At 41.0% G+C, this 26,937-nt stretch overlaps 1 protein-coding gene across 5 annotated transcripts in view; it reads left to right on the forward strand.

Annotated features, from left to right (window-relative positions):
- Window positions 1-25,120, forward strand: part of ptpn12 (protein tyrosine phosphatase non-receptor type 12) — a 40,200-nt gene extending 15,080 nt beyond the window's left edge. The window contains exons 3-18 of one of the 5 annotated variants that reach the window (XM_047338523.1): window positions 281-357; window positions 495-590; window positions 1,469-1,507; window positions 2,116-2,187; window positions 2,321-2,380; window positions 2,538-2,680; window positions 3,803-3,869; window positions 3,989-4,066; window positions 5,252-5,350; window positions 8,010-8,095; window positions 13,685-13,874; window positions 14,716-15,661; window positions 19,555-19,626; window positions 20,993-21,046; window positions 21,699-21,780; window positions 22,172-25,120. In XM_047338523.1, coding sequence (XP_047194479.1) covers window positions 281-357; window positions 495-590; window positions 1,469-1,507; window positions 2,116-2,187; window positions 2,321-2,380; window positions 2,538-2,680; window positions 3,803-3,869; window positions 3,989-4,066; window positions 5,252-5,350; window positions 8,010-8,095; window positions 13,685-13,874; window positions 14,716-15,661; window positions 19,555-19,626; window positions 20,993-21,046; window positions 21,699-21,780; window positions 22,172-22,181 — 2,171 coding nt within the window. In that variant the 3' untranslated portion in view covers window positions 22,182-25,120. Of the gene's footprint in view, window positions 1-280; window positions 358-494; window positions 591-1,468; window positions 1,508-2,115; window positions 2,188-2,320; window positions 2,381-2,537; window positions 2,681-3,802; window positions 3,870-3,988; window positions 4,067-5,251; window positions 5,351-8,009; window positions 8,096-13,684; window positions 13,875-14,715; window positions 15,662-16,848; window positions 19,627-20,992; window positions 21,047-21,698; window positions 21,781-22,171 lie in introns of those variants that run through there. The other 4 variants (XM_035147190.2, XR_007032332.1, XR_007032333.1 and 1 more) reach the window with 4 other exon arrangements.
- Window positions 25,121-26,937: the final 1,817 nt, after the last annotated feature.

Genomic DNA, 26,937 nt, shown 5'->3' on the forward strand with positions numbered 1-26,937 from the left:
AGGCTTTTAGCAAATGAGCTGCTGATAAGGTAATGGAGGAACTGGTTCACCCGTAACAGATGTGCAACACACACACACGTTCAGTACATAGGAATGAGTGTGTCCATTAACCTCTTTACATGATTCCAGCTCTTGCTTTTTACCCGTGTCCTTGTTTGCCCCTTTTCTCTGTTTCTCTTTGTCTTCTTCTATCTATATACCTTTACCCATCTGTCTCTGTATTTATTTATAATTAAACAATAATGGTAACTAATTCTCTCTATTTGTCTTTCTCTCTCAGTTGATCACACTAGAGTGAAGGTGATGCTAAAAACATCCAATCAGGACACAGATTACATCAATGCTAACTTCATCAAGGTAAAAATTAAGCTTTTTGTCTGAGTGGTTTGACATTATGTGGTTTGATTATATTGTCTCACAGTATTAAATTCGGTTTATGAATAACATTAACATCATTTCATTTCATCAACCTCTCTCTCCGTCGCTCCCTTCAGGGTATGGATGGCCCAGAGGCCTATATCGCAACTCAGGGCCCACTGCAGAACACTGTCATCGACTTCTGGAGGATGAACTGGGAATACAATGTCGCTGTGAGTATAGTTCATTGAACGGAGGAAAAGCTAAAGCGACGTTTAAAAAGAGCAGATTGTATTGTAAATAATGTTTGTTTGTTTAGATGGCAAAGACCCTCTGTCAGTTTTTATGACAGTAGACACCGTAAGAACTTTTTTGGTGCCTGTTTGCTAGAGCCCATCAGAAGATGTCGTTATCAAAACCTTATGACAAACAAATGTAATCGAGGCTATTTTACAGTTTAACCATAAACTTTATTATAAATAAATATAAATAACTACTAATTAATAATTACATAGGATGTGCAGTTAAGATTCTTATATCATGTTTTACCAAGGAGGGATGTTGTGCCATTGGTGTTAGTATGTGGGTGATACTGTAACTCCACACAGTTAATAACTGCAGGAAATAAAACTGCAATAATTAAAGTAATTATAGTAACATATTAAATATGGCTGTCAGAAATTAAGAGGCAGATGGGGAGTGCTTATGCTTGAGCCAGATGGACACATATTGAGAGGGAGGGAGGGAGAAAGGGAGAGAGGCAGCTGAGATTTGGTTTAACTAGCGCCCTGAAATACTTTAGATTGCGGCTGTGATAATTACACCTTTATGATCAAGGGGAGCGATGTGAGACACGAATATGATAATTAAACCTGTGATCAAAAAAGGATCTGAAGTTTGAACTAATCCTGTAGGAAGAGAGAAAATGTCTGAGCCTTTTTCCCAATTCAAGTTTTTTCTCATTCTGAAGGAAACTCCACTGAGTCTCTGGCTCTCTGTTTGGAATCTACCACTGAACATAAATAGAACATGTGGAGTTGAACACGACTGTATTTTTGGAAATGTGAGATTTAAATATTGATAGTAACTCTTCCTGTGTCTGTCTCTGCAGGTTATTGTAATGGCTTGTCGAGAGTTTGAGATGGGAAGGGTAAGGCATCTATGCTTCATCTCTGCATGTGCATAATATGCGTGTTAGTGCACATACGTGTATGTTCATGTGTTCTCACATCGTCTATTTTTCTGGCCTGTATTAATGTATTTGTATGTGTGACAAGTGGCTGAGAGGTTGAATACAATTTAATTAATTAATATATATTTTTAAAAATCAATGTAAAGGCTGTGATGACCATTTGAATGTGTGTTTTTATTGATCAACCGTGTCACCTCAGGCTACCGGCATGTGACAAAGTTTGTGAGTGGCAGCTGTGTCGCTGAGTTGCTGCAGACACGCTCCAGAAAAAAATGCCCTTCAACTGTTGTTTTCATGTCTCTGTGACATATTCTACAAATGTCTGTCTATCCGTGAACCGTAGCTCATACTGTGTATCATGCTGTTTACATGGTACATAGTAATAATAAGCTACGTTTTGGTTGACAGCCCCGGTTTATATCATGTAGAATGTTCTTAGTCTTTACTTGTATGTCACAGTAGCTGTTTATTTCAAAGCACACTGAGAATGTGTCGCGCAGGAAGCTGCGGTGTCAGTCCTGTGTTTTCTTCTCAGCAGAAGCTAACCGTTGTTTCTCTCTGGTTAGAAAAAGTGCGAGCGGTATTTCCCGCTGCTGGACGAGGAGCCCATGAGTTTTGGTCCTTTCAGAATCTCCTGTGTAAGTAAACAGATCTCTGAGTGTTTATAAATAGAAAGAGATGGAGCGAAGTGGGAGGGGGGGTTTCCTGGACTTCTCACACTTTGTTCTATTGACGATTGTGAAAGTGTTCTCACCGCCTTTTGTTTTCTAGGAATCAGAACAAGCCAGAACAGACTACTTCATCAGGACGTTGACGGTAGAGCATGAAAATGTAAGTTCTCATTAAACCCCCTGTTGATTTAGACTTTGTCACAAATCGAGTTGCATTAGAAAAACTAATCACATAATTTTATATAAAACAATCACACAGGCACTGAAATATCTCCCCTCCGGCCTTTAAACACTTTGCCCTGTGTGTCTCCCTGCAGGAAACTCGGAGGTTAACTCAGTTCCATTACATGAACTGGCCGGATCACGACGTCCCCTCATCGTTTGACTCCATACTGGATATGATCGGACTAATGAGAGAATACCAAGAGAACGATGATGTCCCTATATGTATTCACTGCAGGTATGTACATACTGTACATCATATACCGAGACATCATCACAAAAACAGAAATGTAGGATCATATTGTAACTGAGACAACATTGAAAAAAAAAAAACACTGATTACAGGTGGGTGTTGCATTAAATGTGCATAAAATCATACCCCACACCAGCATTAATGATTCTGGTTGAAGTCCTATCTTTATCATGCTTTCATCAGGACACAGTGGTCAGTGGTTTTCTGTGAGGAGGCAGTAAGAATAAGGGCTTGTGTGTTTTGAAGTCATTTTTCAACACAGCTCAGTTATATTGCAGTTGTGTCTAAACTGCACAAAAACACCAATCTACTCCTGGTTGAAGCTTCAATTTCAACCCTGATGCACACTGGTAATTTTGAATGACATGTTTTGGTTGACATTTCACTGTTTCAATTGGCAAATCCTCTAATTCAGATTTCATTAATTGGCGGATAATTAATGTCTTAGCTGCCATTTAGGATCCTGCCAGATGAGCTCAGCCTGACTTTTGCATGGATAATTCTCTGATTGCTGCTGTTAAGAAAAACGGCACCATGTTTACACTTCTTACCTCAGCTACAGCGATGATTAGTAATTACAAAGCAGTTTCGATAAAGAACTTTAAATGATAAAGAATTAAAATCACACTTATCCGCACGTCTATAGATTCTTGTTTTGTGCAGCACGCAGACGTGGGCACACGCACACAAATACACACACCGTCTCCATGTGTGTGTAATCAGCTCTAATGAGCAGCCCGAGGACATTTCCTGGTTCCTCTGTTCCACAGCGGGACTTAAAGCGGTGTCTCTGTGTCTGTACAGATGCTCTGTGTGGGTTGATGCATACTGTACGTGTGTGCTTGTTAAGAGTGTCAGCATGAGACAAGCTTTTATGTCAGACGTGATGTCACATAATCTCAGCGTCTGTGCGACTCCCTGTCTCCATCCTGTCTGGACGAGGTGTTTGTTACGTACATTGAAAACAAATGTGTGTTTATCTCTACTTGTTGTGCCCCCTGTGTACTCAGGAGTAGAAATCCAGAGTCGATACTTGTTTGTGCATGTGTGTGTGTCTTAAATTATGTGCGTCTGTTAAATCTAATCTGTGTGACTCTGACTGTACAGTGCAGGCTGTGGGAGGACGGGTGCAATCTGTGCTATCGACTACACATGGAACCTCCTCAAAGCTGGGGTATGTGAACACACGCACTCAAACACACCCAGAAGGAGGAATTGGTCTCAGACGTTCAGCTCCTGCACAAATACACACTTTCTACACTCAATTCAATATTGTCTTTTGTTCTTTTATAGAAAATACCAGAAGATTTTAATGTTTTTCGGTTGATCCAAGAAATGAGGACGCAGCGGCACTCTGCAGTTCAAACCAAGGTTTGTTTGTAGTTATGACATCCATATTTTTTGAATGGTGTTTTTTCCAACCCAACTGAGATTTAATACAAAGTGCTTTTGAGTAATATTGAGATGTAGAAATGTTAATTCGTTTTTCGTTTTTCTGCACCCACATTTTTCACCCCCACGCAGTAAACCACAGATCTGAGTAGAACACTCTTTGATATTTGATATTTTAACAGATTTCTACGAGCTGGTTTCTCAACAGCGGGTTAGAAACAGTATCAGTTTCTTTGTATGGAAACCACGACGCTCCTGTCCCCAGAGGCTGTAAAGACATTTAGCCTGATTAATCTTATAGCGATCTTTGTAAATTAGTCTATTAAAAAAGTAATAAACCTACAATAATGTTTATGGTTGCACATACAACACACTAAGAGCATTTCACAATCCCCTGCACTTCAGGAAGAATGTAATCAAACATTTCAGTCTTGTTTAGGTTTCATTTAAAGTTGTGGATTAATTGAAAGCTGCTGTGAACCTTTATTTAATGACAAACAATGTTTCTGGTGTCCCTGAGCAGTATTTGGAAAACTACTCAATACTAACATGCTGCTATTTTAAGACTTTGGCACCTATATATAGGTACAAATTTGCCAGAGTGACAGTTATTCTGTATTAAACATTGCAATGTGGTCTGCCATAGGTCTCTTTATTCATTCGTGTGCTACTTGCTGCACACGTGGTTGATAGTGGATCCTCCCGACTCAAACATTCCCACCATTATTTCTAACTGGTTTAGGTTGTTTTTCCAGAATTTTAACATGGGTGTGTTTTTCATGTTTGTTTTGGAGTTTGCTGCAGTGGATGGGCAACGCTCGACGGGCTTAAATTCTGCAGTCATACATTAAAAATAAAGCCGACATGATTTTTTTTGCCCATTTCTGCTGCAAACCTCTAACTCTAATGTTATGTCTGGAAATGTAGTGCAATACGTTTTGCTGTGTGACCCGGGGAAAGCAATGAGATTACATCAGTGAAGGCCATTCCAGGGTTTTCACACAGCTTATATTTCATAGCTTTGTAAGTGGATGATTGTAGAGTATTGACATGGCGAATGTTTTTGCTCCTGTATTGATTTGCTGAAACCATCTTCTCCCCATTACATCTTTCTCTCTCTCTCTTTCTGTGTCTTCACCTCTTTCTTTGTCCTTTTCTCTCTAGGAGCAGTACGAGTTAGTTCACAGAGCGATCTCTCAGCTCTTTCAGAAACAAGTGCTGCTACTGGAGGGTTCCACCAGCACGCAGATACACGATGGCATGGTACGGCACACACACATTGTGCATACTGTGAATATAGACAGGATGTCGCTGAGTAACACGCTGGTAGTGGGGGCAAAAAACACAAATAATTAGTCACGGGGGAGGCAAAGAGTAGGAGGAATAGAGGAGAGCAGGAGAGGCCTTCAGAAAACTTTACACTGACAGAGAGAAGGCAAGTTACAGAGAGAACTCTCCTCAGAGGGCTGTACACTGTTGGACCTTTCAAAAGAGCTAGAAAAAAGCCTTGCTCTGCCAGTCACCACTGCCCTCAACTTTCATTTACTTCACACTGTCCTTCGTTTCCCCAAAACACATGCACTATGCATGAGGTGTCCTTAGCTGCCCCGGTTCCTCCTCCCATTACAGTAGAGTTAAGAAATAAGAAGAAGAAATTAAAAGGTGCTGAAACTTTTTCATCCTCTGTGGCTCATCCTAACTTTAAAGGAGACATATTCCGGTTCATGATTTTAATTAGGTTTTTACTTAAAAGGGTTTACATGCCCTTGCTTACTTTGTAATGTTCGACTAGGAGACATCGTGACGTCGAATAACACACGTGATTCCCTGAAAGTATCAGCTGGACTTCTGACGTGGCATTTCAGGAGCTTCAGTTTATCAAGAAGCATCTAATGTAGATTAACTTAATAAATAAATGGCTTCTAGTAGTTGTCAGGCAGTGCACGTTAGTGTGTTTTGGAGGGAGTTGCTTTGATAAGAGGGCCGGTGGGAGGGGGGAGGATTTATCGTTTTTTTAAAGTGCTTGCTTTTCCAGGATTACCAACCCTAGCTTTAAGAAAAAAGAAAACAGTGAGTTGTAGCATCTGGTCACAATATCCTGCTCATAACTGGAAAACAAGCTACACTTGCAGGCAGCTACTGGGAAAAGTAGTTAAACTAGTAGCACCACATTTCCCCCCAACACTGTTCTGTGGCTATGTGAAAATAAATGACAGAAAGCCAGAGGAAGGAGACATAATCGAAGCTGTCTGACAAACCTAAAGACGAGAGAGGACAAATTAGGACTATGAAAGAGAGCATTGGCAGCAATCCTGCAGCTGACTTCCTGCTTAGGAAGCTCTGATGACATCACCCCTGTCCCATAATGCACTTTCAGTCTGAGAATAGACACGCATCCGTTGGGAAAGGGGGGCCCTCGCAAAACACAGTCACATGAACACACAGAGCCCCGTTTACATGAGAAAAGACTCTAAAATGAAATCCTAAAATATCTTTCCGTCAGTTCACTTTACTGTTGTGTAGTAGACTTTCAGAGACTAAACTACTTGTATTATTAGGCTATAATATTTATTATTTGTTAAAAGTAGGTGTGACACTTATGCAGGAAGGCGACAACTCCTGTACAAGTTTGTTGCTACTGATTATAACCATGTCATTATCTCACAAAGTCCAACAAACACACACAGACACACACACATGGTTTGTATAATATTACCGGTGTGCTGGACTGACTCAGTCCACACACAGATTGACTCATGTCCAGTCAGCCACTGTCAGCACCTAAAACACCCACATTAGTGCACTCAGTGGCAGTGTGAACAATAAGCCTACACATACACACAACCCACACACGTTTCTCTGCTCACTCGCAGCCGCCATTGTTTGCCAGAAGGATTCCTATCAAATTCAATTCTCACAATACACACTGACCTACGGATGCGGCCAAACGAGATGTAATCAGATCTTTAGCCGTGTGAGCTCGACTTAGTTCCTGAGCAGACTTTATTTGTACCGACGTGCAGAGCTGCAGTGGCCTGATTTGCGCCTCTGTTATGAGTTTGAAGTTGTCCCGTAATACTCTCATTATCAGAGTGGAGACAGAGTCAAATTAATGAGTCACGGTGGCAGAGAAGGCAGGAGGACGAAGACCAGAGCTGAGAGGAAGGAGGGCGATGTCAGGGGGAGGAAGAGGAGGGATTCTCTCACATCAGTTTTAATCCTTCGTGTGATTGTGTAGCAGCTCACTATCTGCTCCAGGAGTTAGAGGGAGTTATGAAAACACTCAAATTGACTCACGGGGTCTCCAAAAAGCTTCAAAATTTCAACCTGTCACTTAAATTCAGCAAAACTACTAATTTATGTACAGAAGTCTTATAGAAGATTGGAACATTTTTAAGCTAATACATTTTGTGGTAGACATTTGTGTATAATGTAAACACTCTCTAGGCCCAAGTTGGACTTAACTCACCCATTCCACTAAATAAGGAAACAAAATATATATTCTTTAGGAGTAAAGAAACAGTGGTTTAAGTGCTTAGGTAAAAATTTAAGTTCGAGTGAGTACAATACGTAGATAGAATAGATTTGATTTAGTAACTTTCCACCGCCGCCTAAAAGTCAGATGGCATTTTTGGATGATCAGTTGCAGGCAACGTCATGTTAATGGGAAAATAATAAAAGGCTAAACTGGTGCAGCTCTTAGCTCATAAAATGTGTGTTTTACAAGTGAGCACATAAAACTCATGTGTCTGGTGCAGACTGATTGATTGCTTTTACATGTCTTCAGATGGTGCTGAGCAGTGTAGCTGTCCTGGCATCTAGAATAAAAAAAAAATGAGTGGCAACTTAAGTTATGAATGATTTCTGAATATTCATTTTTGTTTCTGAATATTTCTTTGTATTTGTTCTCTGTCCATGTCAGGATGAGAGCAGTCCAGACAAGGTGAGCCAGCAGTCAGACGAGGAGAGATGGGACACGCCACCTCCCAAACCACCCCGCATACGCAGGTGAGACGTCTTCAGTGTTTGGACAGTTTTGGATGAGACACTTTCTTAAAGACTTGCAGAATGAGTTTTATGGCAGCAGAAGAATAAACTGACCGGTTACTCATTCTCCACATGGGTGAATGAACAGACTTGCACAGAAGTGAGCAGTAGGTGTGAATCCACTGAACACAGTGGGTGTTGCATTTTCTCATACACGTCCTGGCTACAAACAAAATAACAGTTTGTGTGGAGCGCACAATGAAAACATATGAAATTGCAGAGGGCAACATTCTCACCTCAAACACACCAGAGCTTTCTGACACACAAGCTGCCCGTCAGCCCACAGATACAGCCGGCCTCCACTTCACTGAAGTTAACTTGTGTTTGGCTGTTAACAGATGCCGTGGCCTGAGGAGCAGCTGTATTTATAGACCTTTTTGCAATACTCTGCAACACCACATAGTGTTGAACGCATCGTAACCCCGGGCCAGTTGAAGTATAACTGCTCCATCTTTCATCTCCCCCTCTCTTTGAGAACAAATAGACTTTTACACACACGCAGGCGTATTATTTCAAACACAAACACTCACTTTATCTGTAATGTGTAAACACACATAGCTGCCTTCTCTCTTTTTAACTATAAATCTTTCTTTGGCAAATTTCCCCCTGCCTTGTTTCTTTCTAAGTCCTTCTTCTTGTTCCTCTTCTTCTCTCCGCTCCCATCCCTCCTCGTCTTCTCTTCTTTAATTTTGTTATATGTGCCCAGCAGGGGTTGTACTTCATCTTAACCCCCTCGTTCCCTCCTCGTATGATTTATCTAGCAGAGTTGCTGCCTCGATCCCTTGTTAATGAGGCGATACACAACTTTTTAAACAACCCTTGTGGATGCCGTTGTGGTACTGTTGTCTCAGTGTTGCCGCTTTAATGTCAGAGAGGACATCTTGTTGCCAGGAGTTTTGGCAGCATTTTGTGTGCGTGTGCTTTTTACATCATTTGGATAGTGCAAAAGGTTTTAAAATGAGAATTAAGTGAGTTTGATGACATATCACGATTTTAAGCTTAAATTTCGTTGGATTTCCTGGCAGATGCGTATGTCACACATGATGAGTTCACGAACCATCGGGAAGTTGAAAATCCAACGACTGCTCCTGTTTTTTACAGCTTCTGTATTTTTGATTCTTAAGAATAATTCTTAAGAATAATTTATTGGAGCAACGTTACCCTTGATGAATTTTAAAATGTTCTTGCTCCTGGTTTGCGTTTGTTTACTGTTCCCGCCGGTTGACGGGGAAAGCAAACATTTTTCAGAGCTCCTACTTTTGGGAAGTAGCTGCAAGAGATGTTTGCTCTGAAAAAGTTTCTTTCCTGTTCTAAGGAAAACATACAAAGTTGAGCTGGGAACTGCTGCCAAAATAGGAAGCGTTCTTGGAAGTGGGGCAGAGCCTGAGGCCGTGTGAGGAATCTCTCTCTCTCTCTCTCTCTCTCTCTCTCTCTCTCTCTCTCTCTCTCTCTCTCTCTCTCTCTCTCTCTCTCTCTCTCTCTCTCTCTCTGACCTCACTCTGTGTCACAGTATGTGTCTTTTTTATTTTGCCCGTTTCCTAAAGAAATATTGTCAAGAATTATTTTGAGCCTGAGAGTATTTTAGTGAGGGTAAGAGCTGTTTTTAGTAACAGTCCAAATTCTGCCGGCCACACTCCCCCTGGGTCTCTTCATGGGGGATTTTTTTGTGTGTGTTTAAGATGGACGGAGAGAAAATCATTTCAACATTTTTGTCTGAACCTAGCCAAAACCAGTTGAGTCCTCGGGTCGGGTATCCACACTCGGAACCTGAAACCAGTACATGTACATGTCTCTAAGCTCAGTCCTCTTCCAGCACAACCCGTCTCCTGTGAATGCATTCAAGTCCCACAGTAAAGGACCTCTGATTAATAAATACAGCATCCCCCCTCTGGAGTATATATGTGGAGGGCAGAGTACACTTGTCCATTGTTTGTGTGTGTGTGCGCGTTTGTGCATTTTTTAAAATTATTTATTTAGGAGTGTGGGTGTTGTTATTACATAAATTTAAAGTTCTTATGAAGGCATGTGTCCATGTCTGTTAATGTGTAGGAGTTTAGGTTGCATGTGTGTGGATAATGTGTGTGCCTGTGTTTTTGTTCATTCTTAAGTGTGTCACCAGCACCAAAACACCAGGGAGGGTTGTAGTGTTTTTATGCTTTAGGGCAGAAGGAGAAGAACAGAGGCTCATAGTGAGTTTTGTTGTTTCCAGCTCTTTGAAGTGTTTTTATAATAGTTAAAGATTCTTAGAGAAGTTTTCCTTTAAACACAGAAGCTTTTAACAGCTTCAAGGGGGAAAAAATTAATGATTCAAACTGCAGAAATATTTGACGCTATTTACGACCAGAGAAGCAATAAATATAAACTTTTTACAGCCTTGAAAAAGATTTAAAGTGAACTTTTTGGTTTTGGAATGTGTCAGAAGCTGAGGGAGTTTGTCTGATGCGATGTGAACAACATCAATTCTCTTAAATTCTTGCGTTTTAAACTTTTGGTCAAAGTTGCCCTTGCACATTTGAAGTGATTTAAAATAGAAAATTAAGTCACAAGAGAAGGTGGATGATAAACAGCATTATCATGGCTCTGTCTATTTCATGAAAATGCCTACTTAGGCAGTGAAAAAAAAGTACAATCTTAATAAGTACAGTAAGCATCAAGAACCTTCAAGAAGTATAGGAATATAAATCTCCATAGTTTCAACTAAATTATCCAACAATCGTAATTATGAATTAATCTGCAATGTAACTATAGAACTGCTTATCAAAATATATTTACAACAGTTTTACAAATGACTGACAACGAGCTTTACCAATGAACTTCCATGTTATCAGTTATTTGAGTAAAAACAAAATGACTGAAACTGGTACAAAACCCAAAAGAGACGAAAGTGAGGTATTTTAATTACATATATTGTATTTTACTTGCAGTGTAAAACCAAATAAATGTATTTATTGTAAGTTGGTATTGGTATTTAGTCCATAATTTACTGGTGATGTTGCAGAATAGCAGACAAAAAAACTTTTAAGTGTTTGTCCCTTGTGGCCACTGATGATTTAATCTATTATCAGCACAATGTAAATCTGGGTTTGCTCATTTTCTACAGTTAAGCAAAATGTTTGGAAGCCGTTAAGGAAACTAATCATGGAAACCACTACTTCTACTTAATTCACTTCATGTAAACCCTCATATTACTTTCATACATATTTATACATTCCTTCATGCGTGTCTCAGTGCTGCAGTCGTCTCATGAGTGCCGTGCTTGTAACCTCTGTTTCCTCTCTGCCAGTCGATGCTGCTTATTTGTTTTGCTTCGGCTTATTAGTGTTTGCTCCTGTAACAGCTCAGCTCCCCCTTAGGAATCATTAAAGTTTCATCTTATCTCCTCTTAGAGGGATACTGGGCCTGAATAAACGCTGGTGCGTCTGAATGATTCATATCCCCATGGAAACAATCGGCACCGGTGGGAGTCGTCTGTGTTATTGTTAAATACGTCTTCTGCTGGCTCAGCCAATGAAGATGATATAGAGAAGGTTAAGCCTCCTGGGTAATGTATGTTTTCATTAAAGAAAAGTCCAAAGGAATAATGGGGTTCTCGTTTAAATAATGTTGTAATCAATGTCCCGTAAGAGACGCTGGAGGTTCTGCTGGATAGAAAAGATCTGCTTGAACTAGCTGGGCTAAAAACCAGACCTCTGACCTCCCAACAGAAAATTTTCATCTAACAGCTATTCATCTAAACACCCGCATGCTTTCTTTTTATAGATATACAGTGTGTTGTCTTTGACATTTCATTTAAATTCCCATCTATAATTGAGAATACAAAGTCATTAAAACTGGTTTTACTGGGGTTGTGGTCTAAACTTGGGCTCTGTCTGCGTTTGAGCCTCTTGACCACACACAAAAGGCATTTTAAGTTACTAAAACTGAGATTTTTTTACAAACGCCTTCCATGTGTAAAAAGGGATCGTTTGGAAAACAATGATGTAACAAACTCACTATTATTTGATGTAATGAGAATGCGCCAGAAAACCACAACAATGGCGGCTAAATACCTGTTGATTGGAGAATAAGCCCACTGAGGATTCTCACAATGTTCTCCACTTATATTTAATGGATCATTGATACAGATTTCATCACTGCGTATGTGAGCATTGGTAGCTGTTTTTGTGTTCTCGTCTGGACAGGTCTTTTTTAAAAGGGAAGGAAAAATATCCATTGAAAAATATCTGCAGTAGTGTTGACAAGGCCTTTACAATGTCATCTAAGCCCTATATTGTTTATTTAATTATTCTATCTCCTTCTTCTAAAAAAAATAATAAACAAAAATACACATCAGCCTTCTCACAAATGTCAATGAGATATAGATGTTCTGCAATGCTGAGGCTCTGACAGAATGACAACTTCTGAGTTCCACAAGTAAAGGAAATCCCCTGTTTCTTTTCTGCAACTTCTCTCTGTGTCTGACTTTCTCTGTCTGTCTTTGATACACACACACACACACACACACACACACACACACACACACACACACACACACACACACACACACACACACACATGCGCGCACACGCTCAGCATCATGTGCTGTCAGTCCTTTGTCGCCTCTTGCTTCAGTCATGCGCTCTTGATTTAGCACATCACCACATCCTTTCACTGTTTTTCCTCACTGTGTGTGAATATACAGTATTTGCATACATATGTGAAAGTGTATTCTGTGAAGTGGAACAATGTCTTAATGTATACGGTTCCATTGCCGTGTGGTTGGCTTTGTCACAACCTCAATATCCTGTAGTGTATGTAATCCACACGCCTACACTTTGTGGATCTATAGGTGGGTTTGTGAAGAGACTGTAAGCCCTTCAAAATACACAGTACAGAACGTGTGGGAGATTTCTGTTAAATACGATAGAAATCCCACTTAATGATGATATCTGTGTTTATATAGTACTTCTCAAAACGTAGTTATAGAGTGCTTAAAGAATTCGCAGTCCGTTTTCAGTTCACTTCACATCAACATGTCCTGTCTACATTAAATACGGACGAGAGCTGTGAGAACATGTAATTAGTCTGTAATATGTTGACATAATATGAGCATGTTGCTGCACTGTTTAAAATCCTGCCATCTAGTGGTGGAAAACTTGGCTTCACAGCATGAACGGAACCGTCCTTTTTTTAGTGTAATTCACGTATTTAATTCATGTATGAGATGAATTTAAGTTCATTTCATCATCTTTGCTTCATCATCTCAGCATTAGATGGAGATTAATTTAAACGTGACCAGGATGATGAAATTAAATTTTTCATCATTTTCATTTTCTAAGTGCTATATTTGTAAACTTTTACTACACCTTTTAAACCTATTTATTTTTTATCTAAAACAAATGGTTTGGATTTGAACTTCATTATTTACACAACTTGCTCCTGCTGCAGTTCGATCTCTGTGGAATTGAGATGTCTTATTGAAAAGCTTCAAAAGCCAGAATGGGTAATAACCTTTCAGTGAAAACCTTCAGCTTTAACTGACCTCTCTTCTCTTCTTCTATCTCCGTTTAGTTCCCAGGCAGAAGGCGACGTGAAGGAGGAGATTCTCCAGCCCCCGGAGCCTCACCCCGTACCCCCCATCCTGACCCCCTCTCCCCCCTCAGCCTTCCCCACCGTCACCAACGTACGGCAGGACAACGACCGCTACCACCCCAAACCTCTCATACACGTCCTGGCTACCACAAAGCAAAATGCGACACAGGTGCGCTCATCAATACGATAGAAATACTGTGTATTGAATCTATTGTGTTACTGCACAGTCACACATCTGTGTTTCTCTGGGGGGTTTATTTGGTGCATGGAATGTTTTTTCATCTGTGTGGGCATATGAATGTAAAGTATTCAGACCTGTAAAACCTCTTGTAGGTTTCACATTTCACAGATGCCTTCTTCAGAGGAACTTAGAGTGTTGAGAGATTTACACGTGCATCTGTCTTTTACTCTTAGTCGGGTCAGAGCACTAGGTGTCATCAAAAATAAAGAGAAAAAGATTTTCTTTAAAAAGATTCATTGATAGATATAGATGTATAGATGGATGGAGCGATATATGGATAGATAATAGAAAATATAGGCGAATAATAATATAAACAATTATAAAAATATTTATTTTGATTTGTGTGACAGTTAAATCTGTCATCACATGATATGTTGTTATATTGCTCAGCCTTACATCAAATATTGATTGTAAACAACTTGTAAATGTTGCGATATTGCAGTTTTTTTTACCAGTACTGTAATATTACATACTTGACAGTATAATAAAACATGAGAATATATATTTCTCCATTTCTAAACTCCAATTCTTATTCTCATTTGCACAGTCAGGGTTGAACTTCAGTGAACTCTGACCTGGAAGTTCTCCAGAGCTGAGTGGACGTCCCTTCAAAAAAGTTACTTGAATTAATAGTCATGTAGGCTTTAATAGAAGTGTGACTGTACCTTTTTGCTCTTAGAACCTTTTCATGTTTTTTGGGGTTGTGTTTGGGAGATGAAATATTTTCAATATGGTTTTACATATTATTTTCTATTTCCCTTCCTTTCAGAACAAAGGCGTGGACCAGCAGCAGAACCAGTCCGAGGCCAGTCCAAACAAACAGACCAGTCCCTCTGACCAGAAAGACCAAGATCTACAAAGTAAAAAACAGCAAACCCAGGTCTCAAATCTGGATCTCAACGACAACTACAACAACAAATTGTCTTCAGCATCAACAAAATCCGATTCGGGCCAAAGCCAGACTCCCTCCTCCCCGCTCTCCCCTGCTGTTGAATGTGCCGGTGCTCCTCGAATCGAGAGGAAACTCAGCATCGAGATTAAAAAGGTGCCGTTGCAGGAAGGACCTCGCAGCTTTGACACTTCCTCCTCGATGGGAGTAGCAGGCAGCGGCTCAACCAACAGCGCGAGCATGCTGCAAAGAGGCCACGCCTTCAAAGCCCGCTCTGGCCAATCCCTGCTGACGTCGAGCTCCTCGCTGTCGGAAGACTCGGGCGCGGAGGGATGCGCAGGCGGGGAGAGTCACGCCGACGGGGGCATCCTCGTCAGACCGAACCACCTTCCCGTGAAGAGCGGAGAGAAGGGGGAGGTCCCGGGAGGGGAGAGGGTGGAGTTGAAGGCGGGCCACACGCCGTGGTCTCAGGCCTGCAGCAGCCCGGAAAAACAGTTCCCAAAGACGTCCTCCTCTTCCTCCTCCTCAGACCGAGTCGCTCCCTCTTCCTCCTCCTCCTCCCACCTCTCCTCCTCCTCCTCTTCCTCCTCATCCACTCCCGTTAGGACTGCCCTGAGTTTCACCAACCCCCTGCACTCCGATAACTCGGACGAGGAGGGGGATGGAGAGATGTCTGGAGGAAAGGAGGGCTACCGCACTAATGTATCCATGGCGACGGCCACGGTAACTACATCCCATCACCACGGAGACCAGCCGCCAGTCAGGAAGGTGCTGCCAATGTCGATCGCAGGGCACAGCTCCCCATCACCCCCTGCAACCACAGCAAGTATGTCAATCAGCTGCTTTAATTGAATGAGTGTATCTAATTACTTCAGCTTTACTGACAGAATCGATTACCAAAGAAAACAACATATTATCGCTGAGGTTTGACAGATAAGCAGACATTTGGGTTCCCTTGTTTTCTCAGGTTTAGACAGAAGATGTCTGATTAATAAACTACAGCTTAGAAATAAGTTAAATTAACTCAGTAATTGTGGAGCACATACCTCCGCCAAAGCCCAACAGTCCCCTACAAATCAAACCGCAACAAATCTTTGGTGGAATTAACTCAACTGAATTAAAGTTCATCTTATTTCTAGGGAGTTTAGTCAAGTTTTCCTTTCAACTCTTAAGGCTCATTTATGCTGCGTGCGAAAAGAGACTCGTCACTGCCCACATATGTGTTTGCATCCTTATCGTTGTCATGGTTGTTAAGCGATACGTCCTCTAGAGGACAGCACCGAATTGAGAGATTATGAAAACAACAAACGCGTCGAAGATGGAGGAGGTTGATTTAATCTACCTCTTAACAAAGAGGCAAAAGCATCTGCGTTCTAAACAGCGTTTGTCCAACTTACCAACTTGCGCCAATGTTGACATTTCTTCATTGTTTCTTATGATTGACTCGCTTGAACTATTAGCTACACTGCCCCCCCATGATTTCCGATGTTTCTGCTCTGTTTCGTCTGTATTCATAAGCGTTCAGCAGACGTGCGCAAAAACAGATGAAATGGCCACATAGTACGGACAGAAGGTTTCGTCCGTCTCCGCAAACGTATCAAACGTTGAGCATAAATGAGCCTTGAGCCTTGACAGCCTTGTATTTATCATCCACTCTCACATAAGCTCAGGAAAACCACACAGTGGAGTCATTTTCTGGGTCAGTAAGGACACAGAGGTCTTAGACAGACCACATGCTAACGACAAGTAGTTCCTGTCAACGCACACTGAGTTATACTGTTCTTACTGCTGAGGGCAAATCAGAGACTGGGAGAAAGAAACTAAACATGAGATCATGGAAGAAAGGAATGAAAAGAAAAGAAAACAACAAAACAGGGAGAGAGAAAAACAGAGTGAGAATTTCCAGTGAGTCTCATCTAAAGCATGACTGGATAACTAATTGGTTGGTTTGTGAGGAATGCTGCAAACGTTACCAGGCAAACATCTGTCAAAACAACTCTCTTTCTCTTTCAGCTTGTGTGTTTGTGTAAGTGGGTGAACTTGCAAACAGGAGAACAAATGAAAGATACCATGTTTTTTTATGTGTTTTTTCTTTTCAGTGCATTTGTGAGTGAGAACTGTGTGTGTGCATGTCGGATGGTGAAGGATCGACACTGCATGATACTGACAAAATATTCAAACACACACTTCTGTGCACGTTGGGTTGAGCAGAGCAGGGTCACACTCTGTATTGCTGCACGGTCACAATCGCAGTGGGTAAGGTTTGGATCTTCTGGGCTGCAGAGAACGATGCCCCTCTCTCTTCCTTGTCTGATTTCAAAATCTGGAGATTCTGAAATCGGATTCTTGGTGTGATGTGGAGTGGATTGAACTGGACTTTGCATTTGAACGGTTCTGATCTGATCAGAAAAACTGCATTTTCTTTAGATATTGGGGTGAAGCCATGAGGAGGCATGATGTGGATCAGTCGATATAATCTTGTCTAAATTCTACAATCTGTCTTGGAATCAGAAGAAACAACAGTCTCAGGCTTTATTTACGTCATGCCGAGGTTGTTTAATCTAAATTAAAGCAACCAGGTTACTGATATCTTTATGAGGAGTAGTTTCAAGTTGCATGACAACATTTTGTCAACGACATAAGAGTATTAAAATAAAATGTGTAACACTTGTCAGGGGTCTGAAATGGAAGCTTACTTGACTTTATTTCCACCCTGTAATCCATTTTAAGATGCAGGACTTAAGTGCATATCTGAAAGCAGCTTAAAAGAAGCTAGTTTAATTTTGAGGCTGGAAAAAACTAATCAGAGAAACTAGTGAAAATCAAACTCTTACAATTTATACGGACAATTTGTTAATAGTATTACTCATTTACACCAAGGAACACAAACAGCCACGTGACAAACCTATAAGTTGTTTTAGGAGAGACACTGAGAAACTTTCTCATGTAAGTAACCTGTTTCTCTTCAATAAGGAAATTCAAATCTTGTTTTAGCCATTAAAATGTCTTTGATGACTTCCTACATTCCGCTCTCCTCAGGTCATCCCACTATCTCAAACCAAATGCAGGAATGTTTGCCTCACAGGCCTGAAGTGGTCTGTCCTTCGGCCTGCTTGGCTTTTCTGGCTCATCATTTGTTTTGGTTTCCGATGGCGCTTCGTAATCGGTTATGAATAGCTAATGGCTGCTGTTTGATTTGTTGCAAGAATCTAATGACAATGCTTGTTGGTGAGTTGCACTGAGCTAATTGCTGCTTTGTGGTTGGTCGAGGGGAAAAGCTGGTGGCTGCTTGTTTTACTGGCTGCGCTGTCACTGAATCCATTCATGTTGCTTGTTTCATACTGTTTGGTGGATTTTAGACTCAGAGGCACAGAGCGCAACAGATGCTGGACTTCCCTAAAATGCTGCGGTACTTAATTTACTTTCCATCAGTTTATTTCACACACTAGTCAGGGCCCCAAACTGTGAAGAACCACCTCATTCTCAGCTGTGACGTTTACTCTGCTTCATGTGTTGAGAACTAATGCAGTGGGAGCGCCTTCTGCTGGACAAACAGTGTAACAACATTTCAAAATTACCCCAAGCATCTTTTTCTACGAAATATTCTGTATATCTGAGAAATAAAAATTTAAATAATAATAAAATTTGCTCTATAAATTTAAAACAATGGAAGAACATAACAATAGGCAGCAATTGGAATCAAATACATAAAACATTACAAATATATATATATAGATCAGATCATTTGTATTAAATTTATGAGAAAAACAACAATCATAGATATAAACATTAAAACCTATAAGCTGTGATTTCTTATCAGTGTAAGTAGCCTTTTAATAATCAATATTAAATTATGACCCGTAGCTGATAATTAATCACTCTTCATTATTAAGAAGGATGTGACACTAATCCGGGCTGATCTCCTGTAATCTGATCATCAAACCTCTTCAGACACAGACTGGACAATGGTTTTCTAAAAAGCAGTATCATACTAGCTAGAGTATATACGACTCTTTAATATTCATGATATTTATGGTAAACAGAGGTGTGGTTTCCTCGTGATATTATTTTCTTTATTGCATTTAACTGGACTATTAGATGATGAGGAGACCAGTGAACCAGTAGAATCTCTTCCCTCTCCTCTTATCGTACTCTTTTAATGTGCTGCAGGAGTCGAACATGGAGGCAGTGGCCTGTGGGTATTCATCCCAAACAACATAGAAAAGCAATATTGCTCACAGAGATGGGGAATATGAAATAATGTTCAATGCGAAGAGGATATGAGGTCAGGTGAATGCAGGGAAATGTAATCACGACTGTCTGGAGCATAGTTAATGTTATTTTTAAAACATAACAAAGACGAATTGACAATTGAGTTACAAAGTGAACAAAAAAAACCAAGTAAATCAAATATATTCCATAAGTGGTAAAATATTAAACATTAATATAATTTATTTTCTTTTTCAAATTTTATTATTGACTTACTACTTCATGCATGACATTTAATGTACTTATTATTATCAATTATGAATAGTGAACAGTGAAGGTGCATGTGTAAAATAAATTATTGTAAATATAACAAAATACAGGAGGAGGAATCGATGTGTTTTTAGCAACTGAGCTTTTGTCTTGTCTCTTGTCATTTCACTGCCGATCTCTTGTCTCTCCTCCTCGGTCAGCCAATAATGTTCTCATTTGACCTCTGACCTTTCATCCCAGACTGCTGGGACAGCGACGACTCCCCTCCCCCCCTCCCTGCGAGAACCCCCGAGTCCTTCATACTGGCCACAGGTGCGTTTGCATTGGTCGCAGGTGAATCTCAGGTGTGTGTTCCCAGCAGTGAGGACGCACTGGCTCGCCCCCTGGGTTCCGTGTTATTGATCAACTCCAAGAAATAATGATCCATCATAATGAAATTGATTAAGCTTTTTGTTTTTAATGCAAAAAGAATATCCACGTTGTCTGTTGTTGCTTTTTTTTGCTGTCAGTGCTACGTACCAGCTAGAAAAACAGGAATATGTTTTTCTTTTTCCATTTTTATCTGGTCCTTTACAGTGTATGAACAAGTAGTCTCACTCATCCTCACTTTTAACAGACATAGGAACACACATGTATCAGGCCTCTGACGTCTCTGATATTTTAGGATGAAAATATGCAACCACATTACAGCAGGAGATTTAAAGTCGGTGTTTAACTTTAAACATGTTGCTTGTGTGAGAGGTTTTATCGGTTTTACAACACTGGAGGGCAGCATTACAGTTTTTCTCAGACCTGCAGTGGAGGTGTGTGTGTGTGTGTGTGAAGATTATGGTTTATGGCCTCTGGGGTGATTTTGAAAGATCATTGCTCTCACCTGTATTCACTGCCTCATTGTGTTTCAAAGAAAAAACAATTCTTGCATTTTTGAAGATGAAGCTTTGAGGCACTTTGAAGGCCAGAGTGGAGGTTGTTCTCTCTGCGATGTGAGCGATAGATGGAGGAATGTTTGGATTGAAGGCTGAGTGGTGAAGAAAAATGGAAAGGTACTGTGAAACAGAAGCCGTTTTCAGACATGAACTCCGGAAATGTCAGGACACTTGCGTCGGGACACTCTCCGGACTTTGCCTTTCACATATGACCGACGCAGCAGGAGATTCTCCAGGTAGGAAGTGTTCACACCAACAGGAAAATCTCCAGCGCATTCAGGCGAAGGGTGGCGCAGCGTGCAGGAGAATGGACTGGACCTGATGTATTAATTCCCTGTGGAAATAACGTGTTTTTGTCTAAACCATTATCATCAAAAACTCTCAAATCGTTTTCCAAGTTGGCATCGTCTTTGGTGTCTTCTACGTGTACTTCTACGACCTGAGATATTTGTATTCTTTTAGTTGTTTTTTTCCATTTCGCGTCTGTCGTGTGTTAGAAACATCATCAACACCAGATAATCTCTTGCTGTGTGCACTTGGACATTAGAATGTTCGGAGCAACTGAATTGGATATTTGCGTTCTCACACACAGCCCCTCTGGATAATCTCCTGAAATGTTCAGTGCATGTCTGAAAGTAGCTATAGTGAGTTTGAAAGGAAACGTATGTGTGTGTGTGTTTGTGTCTCTCAACCTTTTGTCATCGCTTGCTTCTTTCTTCGTCTCACTCACTCATTCTCTTGCTCTCCGCCAGACCCTCTGGATGTGAGGACGTCGGCCTCGGCTGAATGGAGGGGCTCACCCACAGGTACGAACACACGCGTCACAACTGTCCATTACTGCCCGTTTATCTGCGTGTCGGCGCGTGTAGCGGCGCTTTATCTGCTCGCCAGTCCCTGTACGTTTGTCCTTGTTTGTGCTGCGTTTATGTGTTTGTCGTAGGTATAGTCAACAGAGCAGAGGCGGAGACAGGGCCTTCACTGTTTTACAAATTAGCCTGCGCACGATAAGACTGAAAGAATTTGTCAAAAGGGCGGCTATAGGAGCGAGAGAGTGAGTAATGGCGAGAAAGAAAGATACGGAAAGTTGGGGGGAAAAATAGATAAAACATGTCTATAGAGGAGTGAAATGAAAAATGGGTGTATATGCTTATCCGTGCTACAAGGACTGTGCTGATGGTTACTGCCAATTTATTGCTTCAGTAGTTTCAGTGTGTGTGTTGTGAGACAGAGAGAGAATAATCCAAAAAGGAATAACTATAGGACTTGAATTCTGCAGTGATTTTCACTTGCTTGGAGTGTAACTCCATCTGAGCATTTATAAATCCATGTAATTTATATATTCAGGTCATGCATCACTAAAACCATTACGCAACACCTCCTGAGCACATCCATCACTTGATATCCACACAGTGTTTCCACCCCATTAACCTGCGTGTGTGTCTGTTTGCCCGTGTGCAGACGTGTCAGACCGCGTTAAGAAGACATCTCCGGCTGACCCTGCATCTGCCACAGCCACAGACAGCAAGGCAGACTTGGGTGGGTAAGTCTGCTGTCGTCTCTCTTCTACATGTCCAGACATCTGGGCTTTTTACCTTTATTCTCTGTGACTGCAAGCTGCCGTCGGCCAGGTTTCCACTGTCAACCCTCTGGAGGAACCCGAGTATAATTTGCACAAGTAATGATTTTTCGGTCCGAGCCAAAACCCTTTGCTGACAAACACGGTTTCTATTAATGTCATAGTTGGTTTTTTTCTCGATGTGTGGCGTTGCTTTTGCTGATAGGAAATCTAGCCTACGGCTGCATGTGCAGAAAATGTTTTGATCATTTTTGAGACCAGGCGAGAACTGAAGGCACATTTTTCTCCTGGGAAAGACATTTCTGGATGTATTTTATTCATTTCAGACCCGGCTAAGAACTTCCTCTCCTTTCAGGGTTCGGTAACCGCTGCATCCAGCCCAAAGGCCCTCGAGAACCCCCCCTGGAGTGGACATGATGGCCGTCTGCCCGTCCTCCCAACAGCGTCCTCGCCTGTCAGGAGACGGACTCTGCTGATCACACCTGGCTGGTCCAAAAAAAGTTGATAGATGCTACCCAGACAGACAGACAGACAGCACAGTGTTACATAGAAGCGCCTTCTGTGTGACTCTGTGCCAACAGCTTGTCGAGACTGAGCGCCTCCTCCTCCTCCCCTCCTCCTCCTCCTCCTCAGTCCTTTCCTCAAAGTGCCACTGTGCAGAGCAGAAGAACACTCACTGTTTAAGTGGCTTGTCCATTTTAGAACAAAGTCCACATTTTCCTGCTCAGCTTGCTGATGCTAGAGGTTTTGACTTCTCGACACGCTGACCTGGGATCAGTCTGGTTATTTCCCTGTTAATGGTTAAAGCATAATTCCTGTTTTTTATTTTATTTTGATGACTTGAGAGTAGATTAAGAAATGGTCTTGTTTTTTCTCTCTGAGCTGTTGACACATCATGAAGATTTGTCCATTCTTAAGATTAATGAAGAGGAGTGTAGGCGTAACCCTGACGTGTTAAAATGAAAAGTGTTCCCCTCAAATTATGAGGAAAAATACTTTGTTTTCATACCAAATGAGAAAAGTAACAGTTCTTGTCCTCAATCAGGAATTATCTTTAATCACAAAAGCTACTGTGGGAAGCTGATGCCTGAGGTGTGACTGGACTCCCAGGTGTCTGCTTCCTCCTACTGAATGAACAACAATCTTCAAAGCGACCCAAGATAATCTGTAACCCATGATGCAACCTTTTCTGTTGGGTATTTACAGGTTGCCAGGGTGCTCTCTCTCTCTCTCTCTTTCTCTTTCTCTATATCTCCCCCTCTTTCTGTGTGCTGGTGCTACATTATACAGGATCATCATAGAAACGTAAAGATTAGAGCTGTCCTGCGTTAGCTGCAGTAGCTTCGGCTCTAGTCTCTCACATTTCTATGCTGTTTACCAGAGTAATGAGGCTGACGTGGTTTGGTCATTGAAGTCGACTGTTGAGCTTATTGGCTCTGGAATCCTGCTTTGTGGCTGTTGAATGACTTGTTGAGCATTTTGGGAAGTTTGGAGTCAGATGAAGACATTACAGCTGTAATCAGATTATTTTCCACCTGTTGTATCACCTCTACACCCCTGAGATTGATCCAGTGATATCGTAGCTGAAGCACTGGCTTAAGAATTTGTGCCCAGAAAATCTGACGGCCCTGTTTCCAGTCGCAGCCGGGTAATCATTATGTTATGAATGACCAAACACCTCGTCAGCCCCGTGACTCTGGCTCTCACTGCTGGGACCATGAGCCTGCCTTACCCCTCCCTCCCCTCCCCTCCCAGAGAAGACAGTCCTTCCTAATTTGGCTTTTCTATTAAGGTCATTTCTCTCTATGTTGTTGTTTGGGCATCTCCTGGTCTTAACTTGGGACTCATATTTGCTGTTTTAAGTTTCTGTCTGCGCTTTTCTGTTCTCATTCTCGTCGTCCCGCCGGCGCGGCCCTCAGATGAGCGACCATGCACGTTTCCGCTTCAGCAGCCGGTTTACTCACAGTTGACCTCAGTGTTTGGAGCTGTGAATGTCACACATCATGTGAAACTCTTAATCAAAATGCAACCTGTTTGGTTTCTCATCTGATGGCCAAGTCGTTCTTCACCTGCTTCTGCATTCGTGAGACAATGATCCAATCAGACCTAAGCAGCAAGGGACCCAGGACTACTGTTTTCTCCAGATTTGAATTGAACTCTGCTAACTTCTCCTCCATTAGCTACCGTAACTATACAGTATATGCATTTTTTATAAAGATAAAGAACTGTACAGGGCAGTTTAGGTATATAATATTTCAGATTTTTGTTTTTGCTTAAATATTATTAACAGAAGATGTAAGAAAGTCAGTGCATGATGATGATGATGATGATGATGATGATTCCTCCCTTCTACACGATGTTTCCCTTCAAACTGTAAATTATTCTGCTGCCCTTTGGTTTTTCTCCTCTGTCATATGTTTCAGGGTTGTTTTATTTTTTACTTTTATGTTCTAATTATATTCTTAAAAAGATTGATTTTTTTTTTTTTGTTTAAATCGGTTGGCAGGTGAAAAGCATAGACTGCCAGCTGGTCACATTCAAATAGCAACAACGGGCTCCTAATAAGATTGTAATAATAATATTAATGATGGCAATGATAATAATAATAATAATGGTCGTTTTTTTTTGTAAATGGTATTTTAAAGTTATTTTTGTATACGCGGTTGTTTGTTGCATCACAAGTTCACTGCTCCTCATCCAAACCCCCGCTTCTCTCATCAAATAATCTCTCTGCCTCTCCCTCTTTTTCCTCTTCACACGTTTTCAGTCGCTCATAGATCCTCTTGTTCTTCCCTCCCCAATTTCTCTTTCATCTTCCTCCTCTTCCATCCTCATTCATGCCTTTTTTACTTTTTGAAAGGCTGCCGTCTTCAACACATCTGCTCACTTTGGTAATGCATCTCTTAACTTGTCGGCGGTTCAAAAACAAAATACGCCCTTTGCTCGGTAACATGAGAGGAGGTTTTCTTTTTCACTTTATCCATCTATTCCTCAGCTTCCTTTTCTTTCCGTTTAACCATGTCTCTCTCCCCACGTCAGCCGCACACTCGCCTCGATCTCAGAAAAAGAGCCCACCTGTGCCTTTAAGAGAGAGCTCGCCCCTCCCCTCATCCCCTCTCCTCCAATCATCGTTAGTGGCGTGAGCGTGACTGATATGATTCGCTGCTGCTGCTTGCTCATTGCCTCCTGTGGGACTCTCATTCAGCCACGCCCCTTGTCCTCTTCCTGTCACACACACACACACTTACTCCCAAAATGTTTGTATGTTGCAGAAATCAATCAGTAAAAATGAACGTCAAGTAATGATGCGCCTCTTTATTATTTTTTCTTTGTACATAATAACAAAAATGCATGTGGATTTGCGTGTGTGTGTGTGTGTGTGTGTGTGAAGAATGTATTTATATTGGACCAGTCAAGTGTTTAATAAATCACTCTGAATTGTCTCTGAAGCCACACGATTTAAAATAATTAAATCGCGTCTCCCACTGGCATCATCTGATAATGTCGATCACAAGTGACTTCAAGATTAACTTTTACGCAGCATCAGTTTGATATATACAGTGTGTGTAAGTGTGTGAAAGAGAGAGAGAGAGAGAGAGTGTGTGCGTGTATGGGGCATCACAGCAGGAGATCCTCTCTCACACCTGGAAGATCTGCCGACCCAAACACGGAGGCATGCATAATAGTTTGACAGTTACTTAATCATAGCAGGAGGTATAAACACACATTAGCTCAGTGTCCTACACACAGACCTTCAGGGTTTCACATTTGTATTCACTTTACATGACTTTACACTCAGGGAGGCACAGCAGGTGAACACGTGTACTGTAATTATTTGCTGGTGTTCACATGTAGCCAACGCTCATTTCAGATTAATCATACCCACACGCTCCATACAACATCTCCTGTGTAGCAGACGTGGTTAAGACGGCTTTGTCTTTGGTGTTAATCTGCACATAAACCTTATGACATTTACATGATCATTTATTGTTGGATAATCAGTCTGACAGAAGGAAACGTCATTTAAGGCTTAAAATCCTTTGGAAATTACGATTTACCACTCAAGACAAAAACTACTTTCTTGAACAGATAAAAAAAGCCTTTGTACAACCACTTAAATCACAGGAGTCTGACTGGCTCCAGTTTAACGGTGTAAACTATTATTAATTTTACAAGGAGTGGTTCAAAGGCCAAATCACATAGACATTTCAAAGAAATAAAGTAGAAAGCCCAACAATTTACGACTAAGTTAACAGCTCCTGACTTGAACAACTGTTCCACAATAAAGGACAAAAAATGGCAAAAGTATGAAGAAATGCAGAAATAGATAATTAAATACATGAATAAATTAAAAGACTATTTCTATATTCCTAAATTCATTTATTTATACAACTATAACAGATTTTATTTATTTTAATTGAACACTTGCAGATAGCATTAATCAAACACATGAATTACACTCTTTGCACAACATACAAAAAGGAACCTGTGAAGCCTTCAGAGGATTTATATGTAACAGAGGACTAATGTTTATACTAAGGTTTAATATATACATCATGAAGCAGGAACCAGGGAGCCACTTATAGCCAAAGTGTTTTCTTTCCTTAACATGCTATAACTTTATCCTCTTTATTTTTACTCTATGCAGCAGTTTTCCTCTCAGTGGCACAGAATCAATGCACAGTCTGTGTCACACACACACACACACACACAGCGTCTAGTGTAAATTAAGCCAGCTTTCTACCTTAACTGGGTCACCTCAGTTTTCCCATGGAGCAGTTATGTAATGGTTTTATACATATAGCCAATCAGTGCGGAGTGTATGTATGTGTGCAGCAGGCTGTGCTGCCATCGGAAGGAAATGAAAACTGTATCAGCTGTTTTTTTAACGCCTGGAATAGAAAATACTTTCAACCAGATTGATTTTAGGGAAATTAGTTTTATACAGTAGCTGCTGGAAGGAGTCAAACTTGCACAATTCACACTCACACACTTCCTGGCTTTCTCCTGCTGCCACTCCACACACACACACACCGATATATCAGATTTCCTCTTCTGACTTGCATCAACTTGTCACTGTTTTTACAGCAAGTTGTAACTTAACCCCCCTAGTCCAGCCGC

This window comes from Hippoglossus stenolepis, chromosome 22 (assembly GCF_022539355.2).
Source record: "Hippoglossus stenolepis isolate QCI-W04-F060 chromosome 22, HSTE1.2, whole genome shotgun sequence".
Taxonomy (NCBI): domain Eukaryota; kingdom Metazoa; phylum Chordata; class Actinopteri; order Pleuronectiformes; family Pleuronectidae; genus Hippoglossus; species Hippoglossus stenolepis.